Source organism: Zootoca vivipara, chromosome 2, assembly GCF_965207765.1.
Source record: "Zootoca vivipara chromosome 2, rZooViv2.hap1.1, whole genome shotgun sequence".
Taxonomy (NCBI): Eukaryota; Metazoa; Chordata; class Lepidosauria; order Squamata; family Lacertidae; genus Zootoca; species Zootoca vivipara.
In genome coordinates this window covers 50,351,233-50,362,739 of record NC_142584.1, presented here as the reverse complement: position 1 = coordinate 50,362,739, position 11,507 = coordinate 50,351,233, and the positions used below count along the sequence as shown (strand labels likewise).

The 11,507-nt window shown below is 41.7% G+C and overlaps 1 protein-coding gene across 1 annotated transcript in view; it reads right to left on the bottom strand.

Moving 5' to 3' along the window:
- Nucleotides 1-1,384: 1,384 nt before the first annotated feature.
- JAKMIP2 (janus kinase and microtubule interacting protein 2) overlaps nucleotides 1,385-11,507 on the bottom strand; it is a 36,808-nt gene continuing 26,685 nt past the window's right edge. Inside the window, exons 13-21 of the mRNA XM_035108012.3 lie at nucleotides 11,191-11,289; nucleotides 9,877-9,930; nucleotides 9,190-9,255; nucleotides 7,395-7,463; nucleotides 7,135-7,212; nucleotides 6,288-6,491; nucleotides 5,433-5,498; nucleotides 3,786-3,858; nucleotides 1,385-1,492 (exon numbers count right to left, since the gene is read on the bottom strand). Of these exons, the coding sequence (XP_034963903.1) occupies nucleotides 3,808-3,858; nucleotides 5,433-5,498; nucleotides 6,288-6,491; nucleotides 7,135-7,212; nucleotides 7,395-7,463; nucleotides 9,190-9,255; nucleotides 9,877-9,930; nucleotides 11,191-11,289 (687 nt within the window). The 3' untranslated portion in view covers nucleotides 1,385-1,492; nucleotides 3,786-3,807. The remainder of the gene's footprint in view (nucleotides 1,493-3,785; nucleotides 3,859-5,432; nucleotides 5,499-6,287; nucleotides 6,492-7,134; nucleotides 7,213-7,394; nucleotides 7,464-9,189; nucleotides 9,256-9,876; nucleotides 9,931-11,190; nucleotides 11,290-11,507) is intronic.

The window sequence follows — 11,507 nt, the reverse complement described above, 5'->3', positions numbered from 1 at the left end:
GTGGAAGATAAGTCCTTGCTTTTTATCCCATCTCTATAAGGGAGAAGAGGCATAAGGTGGTAAAATGGAAGAGAAGGTCAGTGCAGGCTTCTGAGAACAGAGCTGAGGTTCTCCGCACACCATATAACAAACCAGGGTCTACTGCTGCCTTCAGCACAGGGATGACATCTGCCCTCAATGCACATTGCCAGTCACCAGAACTTCTCCAAACACAAACCAAGGATTCTAAGCAGGAATTTCCACAAGCAGATACTACATCCAACAAGAAACCTTGCAAAATCAAGAGTTATTTGTCACCTGGAAGATAAATGCTGCATTAAAAGGCAGGCCTTGATGATGAACGCAAGACTAACCTCAACAGCAAGATATGCACTGGTCATGTATAGGTGAGATAAGAAAGGGTACATCCTAGGTTTCATCGTTTTGGTTCATGCAGCCAACTGGGAAAACACAACATGACAGGGGAAAACAAATTGTTTAGGAGGATTTCACTTGTACAAGTGAGCGGAGGCAGAAACTCTTCGGAAGCTGAGGTTTGATTAGCAGGCATTTGCTTCCTCTCTGACACAGCTATTTCTTTGCCGGAGGACCTTTCCGCCCCATTCCAGTGGCCGAAGATACATTAAACGGTTAGCGAAATGAGTGTTGTGTCCTTGTCAAGTTCTTCACTTGATGTAACAGCCACCCTCCCTTTGCGGAAGGACCCTGACGACAAATAAGGCTACAGCATTGTTAGGAATCCTCAAGAGCGCTGTCAGGCATTCTCACTAGATGGATCACCCATGCTATACTGCAGGCAGCAGTAGATTAACATTCCAACCACGTCTATCCCATTGTCAGTTTCAACCCATTATGAAACAAAAACAGAGAACGTTTCCCCCCTTTTGTTCACATTGCAGCTGTCATTGTTCCTGAGTTTAAAATCAGAGAGAGAGAGAGAGAGAGAGAGAGAGAGAGAGAGAGAGAGAAAGAGTCCCTGTATTAAGAAAGCCAGACTTTCCACATCACCTGTTTTATTGTCACTGTCCCCTTAAGAGTCCTGGATACGTTTCTTCTGCTCTGTCCCATTTATTATCAATGACTTTCATGGGAAGTTGGTGTCCGTGTTTAAAATAACCCCCCTGCACAGCAGGGATAGATTGTTCATAGTAACTTTGGTTCCTTGCCTGGCATACCTTTACTCAATCGGCTGGATGTGGTTTGCTTGCTGATTCTTCACCATAAAAAATAAAATAAAAATCCTAGTGATATATGCTGATGGCATATTTGTCTCCCTCCTTATAGAATGTTATTAAGTGCAGCATATCTTGTAGCTTTAGACAGGGAACTGTCAAGTAACAAATCTTGAAGTAATGGCTTAAAACTACATGGTGGATGTGGTCTCTCGGTGACAGAGTGTTGCTTTGTTTTGCAATAGTTGTAAACAGTGTTCTCTTCTTCATGTGTTTGGAAGCATCTGCCCTTTGAGGACTTTTCTTTATAGCCAATCGCTCTAGAAAGCAAGAGAAAAGCATGTCTGGTAAAAGGGGACCATTCAAATGATCTTCCTAATTAAAGAGCAGTACTGTACCTGCTTCCAGTCTCTCTGCTCTCTCCTCTCCTTCCATCTCCTCCCTCTTCTAAGCATCTCTGGACCATTTCATGGCTCTAAGGCAGCCAACCTAGCAGTTCTAAAGCACATCAAAGTGCAAGTAGATAAATAGGTACCGCTCTGGCGGGAAGGTAAACGGTGTTTCCGTGCACTGCTCTAGTTCGCCAGAAGCAGCTTTATCATGCTGGCCACATGACCCAGAAGCTGTCTGCGGACAAACACTGGCTCCCTTGGCCAGTAAAGCGAGATGAGCGCCGCAACCCCAGAGAAGTCTGCGACTGGACTTAATGGTCATGGGTCCCTTTACCTTTACCTTTAAGGCAGTGATGGGCAAACCTGGCCCTCCAGCTGTTTTGGGACTACAACTCCCACCATCCCTAGCCAACAGGACCAGTGGTCAGGGATGATGGGAATTGTACTCCCCAAAAAGCCGGAGGGCCGAGTTTGGCTAACACTGCTCTAAGGTACTGCCCAGCTAGGCCCTTTCTTGCCCAGCTGGCAGCAATCATGGCTGCACCTGATTGTGGTGCTGGTTGGTAAGCAAACAGCACCCACGTGTGATGTCATCACAGTGCGCAATGACACTTGTGACCTTCCTGGCTCGTCTCCCACACCAGTTTGGAGAGAGTGGAGCATAGTGGCGAGTGCTGGCAGCTTGCTACAACCTATACAAATCAAAGTAAAATAGCAACTGTTAATAAGGAGACTTGAAAAAGCAACCAAAATATGTTTCTCATATTTTAAGTCATCCCTACAAAATAAGCCATGGCAGGATTTTCCTGAGTTGAAGAAATATAAGACATACCCCAAAAATAAGCCGTAGTGGTGGGAGCAGGTCTGGATGGCGCCATGGAAGAGGAAGATGCCTGTAAGCGCCCGGAATCGGCTGCTGCTGCCCCTCCAAAATGTCCAGCAGCATGCACCGCGCCAAGCGCTGACCCGGCGGCGGGACGCAGCAAGAGCCGCAGCGCGCGCAGCGTGGAGCCCCGACCCGGCGGGACCCAGCAGCGTGCCCTGCTGAAGCGCCGACAACGCGCGCAGCAGCCGCCAGTTCCGGGCGCCGAGCCGCGACAGGAAGAGGAGGGACGCAGCGGGACGCAGCTACAACGACAAAAAACACCCGGCCGAGCCTTCATTGGCCGCCGCGGCTGCCACTCGCTGGTCCCTCCTCTTCCTGTCGCGCGCGCTGCAGGTCCCGCCGTTCCCGCTGCTGGGTTGGCGCTTGGCGCTGGCGCTGCGGGACGCAGCAAGAGCCGCAGCGCGCGCTGCTCCGAGCCGGGATCCAGCAAGAGCCTCAGCGCGCGCCGCGTGAAGCCCCGACCCGGCGGGACCCAGCAGCGTGCCCTGCTGAAGCGCCGACAACGCGCCCAGCAGCGCAGCAGCAGCCAGTTCCAGGCGCCGGACAGGGGAGGTACCATACTGTAATTTTTTTAAAAAATAATAAGACACCCCCCGAAAATAAGCCATAGGCTTATTTTCTTGAGAAAAAAAGATTATAAGACATGACTTATAATATGAGAAACATGGTATGTGTCTTCCTTTATATTTATTTAGAAGAGACCAGGCTTTAAATTTAGAATTTTGGGGTATTTTTTTCTACTTCGATATTGTCTTCAAAGACAGTTCAGTCTATGTGAGTAGCTATTAGTTTATTATACTCTAAAGACATAAAGAGAAGTCAAACCATGAAATCTTTTGTTGTTGTTGTTATTGTTGTTCTGCATCTTAAGCTAGTCACTCCAAATGATGACTTATGGTTCAGACTCTATATTACGAAAAGCTGGTGCTATGGAAAATAATGAGGGAAGGGTTGCTGGACAGAGGACAAAGGTTAGAACCAACCAATAATATATTCTGGACAAAGGCAACATTCCACATTTCCTTAGGGTCACCAGACATTACAGCAACCATCTAATGTAAAGTCTGAGTGCAATAAATGTGTTTACGAACACATACAACAGAAAGGTCCACTCAGGGAGCTGAGATTGGCTGCAACTTCCCGTGGAAAACTCAAGTTGGCCTCTGCATAATGTATGAAATGGCCCTTTGTAGAAGGTCTGAAACACACTTGATTGATCATGTTTCTGGATCAACATCGGTTTAGATATTCAGTTGTGCTGCTTTGGATAAGAACCTAGAAAGAGGTATGCGTGTGGCTTAGTATTTTAAGGGAAAACAAAGAAAGAAGTCTTACCTTTCAAGAGGCACATTTGACATCAAGGCCAAAGAATAAAGGCAAGAGAGAAGAACAAGAACAGAAAAAGAAACTGCAGAGGAAGAAGAAAAGAACACATTATATTTCGGGGTTATAATATTTATTTTCACTATGATGTATGTGATAAGGATCTAACTCCATTAGACATGTGATTACAATGATTATACTTCCAGTAAACCCTTTCTCTTGGAAGTGATACATCACTTTTAGACTATAGGGTTGCATCCATTTTGTTAACATTTGACTGGCACAAATAATTATTAAAGGCTTCGTTCTTAGTAGCTTGGCAAATTTCCATGGAAATCAGCCTGTTAGGCTGACTTTGAATAGCTGGGGATTTATGATCTGATGAAGAGGCATGATCTCAGATGCACATGTAGGAATCAAAATTCATGTCACTGAAAGGACCCAATTTGTGGGCACAAGAATGGGTGCTGCTGTGCAATTTGTATTTCCTTGGGTGCACTGGAGCTCCCATGTCTTGAACACAACACAGGATTAGAGTGCAAGACTGGACAGCCTGTATAAATCTGTAGTAGCAAAATGATAGAATGATATATTTTGGTCATCCAAAAATAGTAAATAGGGAAAGCCTTTGTATTATGAATGTCAACTACTCATGCTTAACCAAGATGGAAAATCTTTTGGGTTTATTCTTTTCCCTGAAATGCTTTTCAGCATGATGGCATAAGTGGATTAGTGCCAATATTTTGCTTTGATTTTCACACAGAGATTAAAGGCTGAATGGCTTCTTCAGTTAAAATCCATTTGCTGCTGTGAAGTGCACTACCAGCTGTCTGATTCATTAACAGGAAGAAAAAAATCCGATGAAGGGGGTAGACTGACTTAAAACCAAAAACTGCTCTTGATCAGCCATTACACAAATATGGGCAAATCTGCAAGTCTGAATCACAACTAATATCTCAGGCCAGTGTTTCTTTCCCTTTGTAAATTTTAAAATAGGATAGCAGTAAATAGACACTAGAGCTGAGCTGAAAGTTATTTAAAGAACATTTTTTTTTCACTCATACTGGAGTGTTGGAAGGTATCCTTCCATTGACCTCTATCACTTTTCTCCAGTGTTGGAGTGATTATGTGCGTGTTGCTGCAAAGCACAATGATTCTTCAAAGTTCTTTCCTACCTAGAAGATGCCAAAGTCAGGGTTTTTTTTGTTCCTGCCCTCATTCTGATGGCGTCAGCCTGAAGCCAAATCAGAGTAAGGGCAGATACAGAAAGTTTCCAGCCCTTATGTCTTAGGTGGGGAGGAAGCAAAATAGCATCCAGTAACAATAGGGAGCAAGAACAATTCTTGCTGGGTAGTGGGGAATTCTTTACTCCTGTTCACATGTCCATTTCAAATATCCACAATGAGTCATGGGGGCACTGAAGTGAAGGAGGGAGTATTCTGGCTCAGCTCTAACAGAAACAGCTGGTTTCCAATGGAAAGGCACAGGTTTACAGAAAAGCCTCTTCAAAATTTCATGGCGTACAATCTGTAGAGTGAAAAATGCAAAGCAGCAGAACAATTAATTAACACCAATGAGACTTAATAAACCTGAAAAGAACACATAAAATATTAAACCACCTAGGCTTCTACACATTTTTAAAAAATGTAAATAACCAACCTTTTCTTCTAAATCCTTGATCTGTCTCTTCTGGATGTCAGTTTTATCTTCTAAATCTCTGATCCTCTAGAAATAAAATGCACACATAAAAAACAGAAAGAAACTTTAGGTTTGCTGAATTTTGATAGAGAAAATATCATTTAAGATTTCTAAATTAAGAACTTGTATTGATGGTGAGCAGTTAATGTGCACTCTACTTATAGTGCAATCGGATACCTGTCTACCCAGAAATAAGTTCTATTGAGTTAAATGGAGCTTGCTTCCAGGTAAGGGAATATACAATCACAGACTCAAAACGTCAAAAATAAGTTTGGGTTTCCTTAATTTCTGAATGTGAGTAAAGCATGTACTTATTTACCACTTGGAGCTCCTCCGGACAACCAGTTTATTGAACTTTTATCCTAATTTGCTTGTGGGATGTTTATTTTGTAAATCATTTGTTCATTTCCCAATTTTCAATGCATTACTTTCCTATCTGCAAAAAAATCCATTTCTTTTTTTAAGTGGATCTGTTAAACTAGGGTGACAGAGTGCTTTTATTCTTTAATTGTGTGAACCTAAATTTCCTGGTATGATTCCATCCTGTGAAATACTGCCAGTCTGGAGTTGCCTTATGTGATGCAAAATCCACAGGTCTACCTTATTTGTTGCTGATGTTTTACAGGTCAAATGCATTGACCATGAAACAGTGGGTAACAATGCAAATGTTTGCACATGAAAGCTCATACCAAAATAAAGACTTAGTTGGTCTTTAAGGTGCTGCTGGAAGGATTTTTTTTTATTTTGTTTCGACTACGTCAGACCAACACGGCTACCTACCTGTAACTAGTATTTCTTCTGTCATCTGAATCTCACCTGATGTGCCTGCTGAAGCAACTCCATTCTCTCCTGCAAGATCTGGCAATCATATTCTCTGCTTTTTCTCAGCATCTGCCGTCTTAATTTTTCGACAGCGGTCCTAAGTTCCTCCTGCTGCTTCTCACTGAGCAGTTCTCCAAACTTGATCACTGTTTCTTGCTGCAAAGCGTTGTACAAAGTGGCTTCAAGCTCCTGGATTCTCTAAGCAATGGAAGAGGAAAAGGTGTTTAGGGGATATATAACCTCACACTAAACCACTTGGGTAGGTATACGCCTGAGTTTTCTATTTATGCATATATTTTAAAACTATTATGTAGAAGAGCAAGGTGCCTAGACTGGAGGGGTCAAAATGAAAATGGAAAGTTTGTGATAGTTTTATGTCTCATTCTCTCTCTCTCTCTCTCTGTAGTGTATTAATTAGTCTCTAGAATTTGGTAAATGATGACAATTCTACATGAAGGTCTAAAATCATCTACCTGCCTACTCACTTAGATGTACTGTAGTGAATGCTTACAATCACATTTAGATTTTCCCATTCACTTCAACAGCAGATGTAACCCTGCACACAGAGAACAATATGCACCCTTTTCTGCCATTATGCCCACAGAACCTCCATGTAGGCAATGGAGCTTTCGCATATGCAAGATACCCATCGCTCAGGCAGATTTCTTTCCCTCCCACCCCCACAACAGGGAAAATGTTCTACCTTCTAAAAACCCAAACACAGAGACACAATTCCAACTGCTGACTTGAGAATGTACCCCCCAATACATTGGAGGTGCATGTAATCAGTGTTCTGAGATCTATGTTCTGGTGTTCATTCCTGCTCTTGCTTTCAACTTACCATATAGGCCTGGTCAAGAGCTTGTTTCCTGTAGTCCAGTTCTTCCTCTAGATAACCCTTTATTTTACAGAACTGCTCCTACAATGAAGGATGATTTTGGAAAAAAACAAACAAACCCACAAATTAATTATTCAAGAAACTGTAGCAAAAGACATATTTGACACTCAGAATAATTCAGGATATATATAATAAAATGTATGGTGTATGGGACAAAGATTGCAACAATTACAAGAAGGTCTAATATATGGTTTCCACCCTACCATGTCACTCTCCAGCTCCATCATCTTCTGGTGCAGAGCTGCCTCAGCCCCTTCAATCTGCTGTATCCACTAGAAAAAGGAGCAAGGTCAAAAAGTTATTTGCATCTTTTTTTCATTACTCTTGTCAAAACAAGAAACAAAGGAAAGAGGAGCCTTCTTTTTTATTATTAAAGATTTTCTTGATTTACAAAAATATGTGCAATGTCTCTCGTAACGGCTTTCTCTTTCAGCAACTGTAAAGGCAGTTAATGGCATTCTAACAGATAACAGCACTGATGTTACTGACCTGTAATTCTATGCATTTGTTATCTATTAATCTTGACATTTCTATCCTATTTCCTTCCTCCCAAAGAAGCCCAGGGCAGCAAACAACAAAGCAGCAAACCATCACAATGAAATAATAGAATAAAACAGAACATTTAGAATGTTGGGTTTATGTGGTTTATATACCGGGTTGTGGCTCAACCTGTAACCTGTAAGGATATAAGTTTTCACAACGTGGATAAATAAATATCTTACTTCAGTTGTTTGCCATTAATTTGTCTAAAGTGTATGTGCGTGTGCTTAAGGTTTTTTAAAAAGAAACCCCTGATCACAGGGGTTACTATTCACATCTCAAGCACTGAAAACGTGGCCTAGGGTAACAGTGGGGAACCTCTATGGGCCTCCTGATGTTGCTAGACTCCACCTCCCATTAGCCCAGACCATTGGCCATGTTGGCTGAGGTTGATGGGAGCTGGAGTCCAGCAGTATGTAGAAGTCTACAAGTTACCCAACCCTGTCCAAGAGCCAAGTCCAGGCAAGTTCTGTTTCTTAACCACTTGTGCAAATCCCTCCAATTCCATTCTTGTGAATATTTCCATCTTCCCAAACATAAGTCCTGTATGTTTGAGATATTTCCCCCTGGATACTCTATTTTTGCTGTTGCTCATCTTTTCCCATTCAAAGGGCTGAGTGCTTCTGCTCATGCTCAGAGCTCCTCAGTTTATCATTTACAGCACAGGCAGAATCAGTGCCAGGAAGCCGTGGCACAGCGGTAGAGCATCTGCTTTGTGTGCAGGTGGTCCCAGGTTCAATCCCTGCCAGGTAGGATTGGGAGAAAACCATGTCTGAAAAATGATGGAGGGCTGCTACCAGTCAAATGTAGACAATACTGAGCTAGATGGATCAATGGTCTCAGTACCGGTATATGGCTACTTCCTATGTACCCAATTGCGGACCTGCTCTCCATTTAAAGGGCAGTCTGTGTTAATGTGAATCAGTGTGTGCATCATTCTGGGTAGTAACCTCATCATTTCAAGGACAGACTCTGCTAGCTAAAGTGCACATTGCTCATTAATCTGTTGTTATTCACAGAGTAGGAGCTTTCAGGCCAAGCAAATTGTCATTTATCTGAACAATGAGATGCTGGTTTTTACTCTTAACTGTAATGAACTCATACTGGAACTAGAATGTTAAAGTGAGCAGTGCCTTGGGCAATTGAAATGTAGTAAATGGTCACAAAATAAAATGATTTGGCTTATATCCAAGAACCAAGCCAACCTGAACAACAGGATTGATGAATGAAATTATTTAAAAAACAAACAAGCAGGAGCAAACTGATGTTTCCTTTTGTGGCAAATGCACCTGAATCATATTTTACTCTTATCCATTCTTTCCTATGAGAAGACCACATACTATTTGACAGACAGATAATATTTCAGTCCCCCACCCTCATTCTGTGCTACATCACTTTCCAATTCATATTCCAATTAAATTCATGTACACTTAAAGACACCAAATGCCCCAAAAGTACCTTTTCTGCCAGGGACAACACGGTGCTAGCTTGAATTATAGCCACTTGCTCTTCATTTCTTAAATTCTGTAAATTTCAAAAGGCAAAAGATCAAACTGAGAAAAGCAACAGTTGTTTGCTAAATAGGTACTCTCTCTCTCTCTCTCTGAGGAAGAGAATTCCGTTTCAGTTTCTCCTATAATCCAATACATCTTAGTTTCTTAGTATTCCCATGCCCTTAATGGACCTTTCCCATTCACTTAAGTGGAGGAAGCAGTTTTGTGTACAGGCAATGTGATGCACTGTGCAAAATCACATTCTCTCTTCAAATGAATGGGGAAACATGCCTGCATGGACATTACATTCTGCGGTGAGCGCAGAACTCTGTATCAGAGACAAACCCTTTCTTATCCACAAAAGGCCAGTCTTTGTAACTGACAGAAATATCTCCAAAATGCACAATTGGGCAATACCTTTCTTGAAAACCAAACATCTCAGACAAAGTTTTCTTCTCTGTTTATCTATTTTCTTTGTTTTTTAAAAAAACACCTTAATAAAAACTACGTAATTTGAAAAAAGAGATTACGAACACAGTTCTATTGCTTTCCTCTTTGATAAAAACAGGTTGCTACATTACTCTGCAGCCTTGCAAGTTTCCTTTGTGGTGCTGTACATAATATGAACCTGTCAGGTATGCATATCACTTACCCCATTGTCGCCCAAGATGTCTAACTGTTTTATAAGATCTGGAATGCTAACATCCTATTAAAAAAAATAACACTTATTAAGAACAGAAGGATCAAGGCTTTTCACAGTCAGTAATATCAGATTTGTGATAAGAACCTCTCTTCCTATTGCTGGACAGGGCGAAAATAACTCTACTTAACAACTGAGCCCTAAAACATGCATAGACTGAAAGGGTGAAGTGAATGTAGAGTTGTGTGAAGGCAGCAGAACTATTGAAGGGGTGGAACCAAGCAGATTTGCATGAGAAGGTCAGGACACAGCTACAAAAGCACCAAAACTGGAGGAGGAGAGGCCTCATAAGGCTCTAGCAATCTCCAGCATGTAGAAATGTGGTCTTTTGAAAAAACCCTCTATCTTCTTCAATTTAACCTGGGTTCAGCCCACCATACCATCTATTTATTGCTGTCTACCTTTTCTAGCTTAAGTCACAATTTCCTATTGATACCAAATTCAGTAGTTCTAATTTGTGTTCTAGCATGGTGAAGCACCTTCCATTGCCACTCAGGGAGTGCCTTCTATCGCCCAAGGGGACACTAAGTGTGGATAAGCATCTAAGACACTAGTGATTTCAACACTAAATTATATGCAGGGGTGGTCAACTTCGAAGAGACTGCCATCTACTCACAGTTAAAAACTGGCAGTGATCTACCCCCTTTTGCGGGGTTCAGGTTGAGGTTGTTGAGCTTTTTTTTTTAGGAAGGAAAGCCTTGTTTTGGGGGCTTCAGGGCAAAGATGTAGAACTTTTTTAGGGGAGCCAAATTTGCTGAGCTTCTTTTTTTTGGGGGGGGGGGAGCCAGTGATCTACCACAGACATCCAGTGATCTACCAGTAGATCACGATCTACCTGTTGGACATGCCTGATATATAGAATATATTATATAATCAACACAACTAGAGTGCTTAAAATCATATCCAGCTCTACTGTCTAACACACTTCATTCATGAAAGCGAAATTCAAGTGTTCAGGGAACTTTGGGAAGAGCTCATCAGGGTCGGGCCCACTGATCCTGTGCCCAACTTCTTTGAACTCAAAAGTCATGTGTCTTTGCAGGTACATGGACTAATACACTGGATAATGGAGGGTCATGGATTAAATGTACAGACTCTATGCAAATGAGATCCTTGAATGTGCTTAAATTGGGATCACCATAATCCTAACTCCGCTCCTATCTTCATGTGTTTGTTTGTACCTAGACGAACAATTTAACAACTGAAATGAGTTCCAAAAAGAAAGACATGATATTTCCTTTTTTAAGTGAATCCATTCTAACGTACCTTGACACCTTCTTTCATGCAGTAGATCTGCAGAGCACTTACACCATCGGAGAATGGGTGGATTTGTAGATTAAATGGTGGAGACCTTCTTTCTCTTTCCTTCAAGTAAAATGTAAGAATTATGTAAGAATTAGAAGAGTTATGTACATTGAGCAGATGAAAACTTTGCTTTTTTTACCCTGTTCAAGCAATTTGTTCTTCATCCTTTAAAATGAAGCGACAAATATACAGCTGAGCTATAGTGTTTATGTCTGATATATGCTGTAGGTTTGTTTGTTTTAATGTATGTTTGTAAGCTGCTTTGAGTTTTTGTAAGA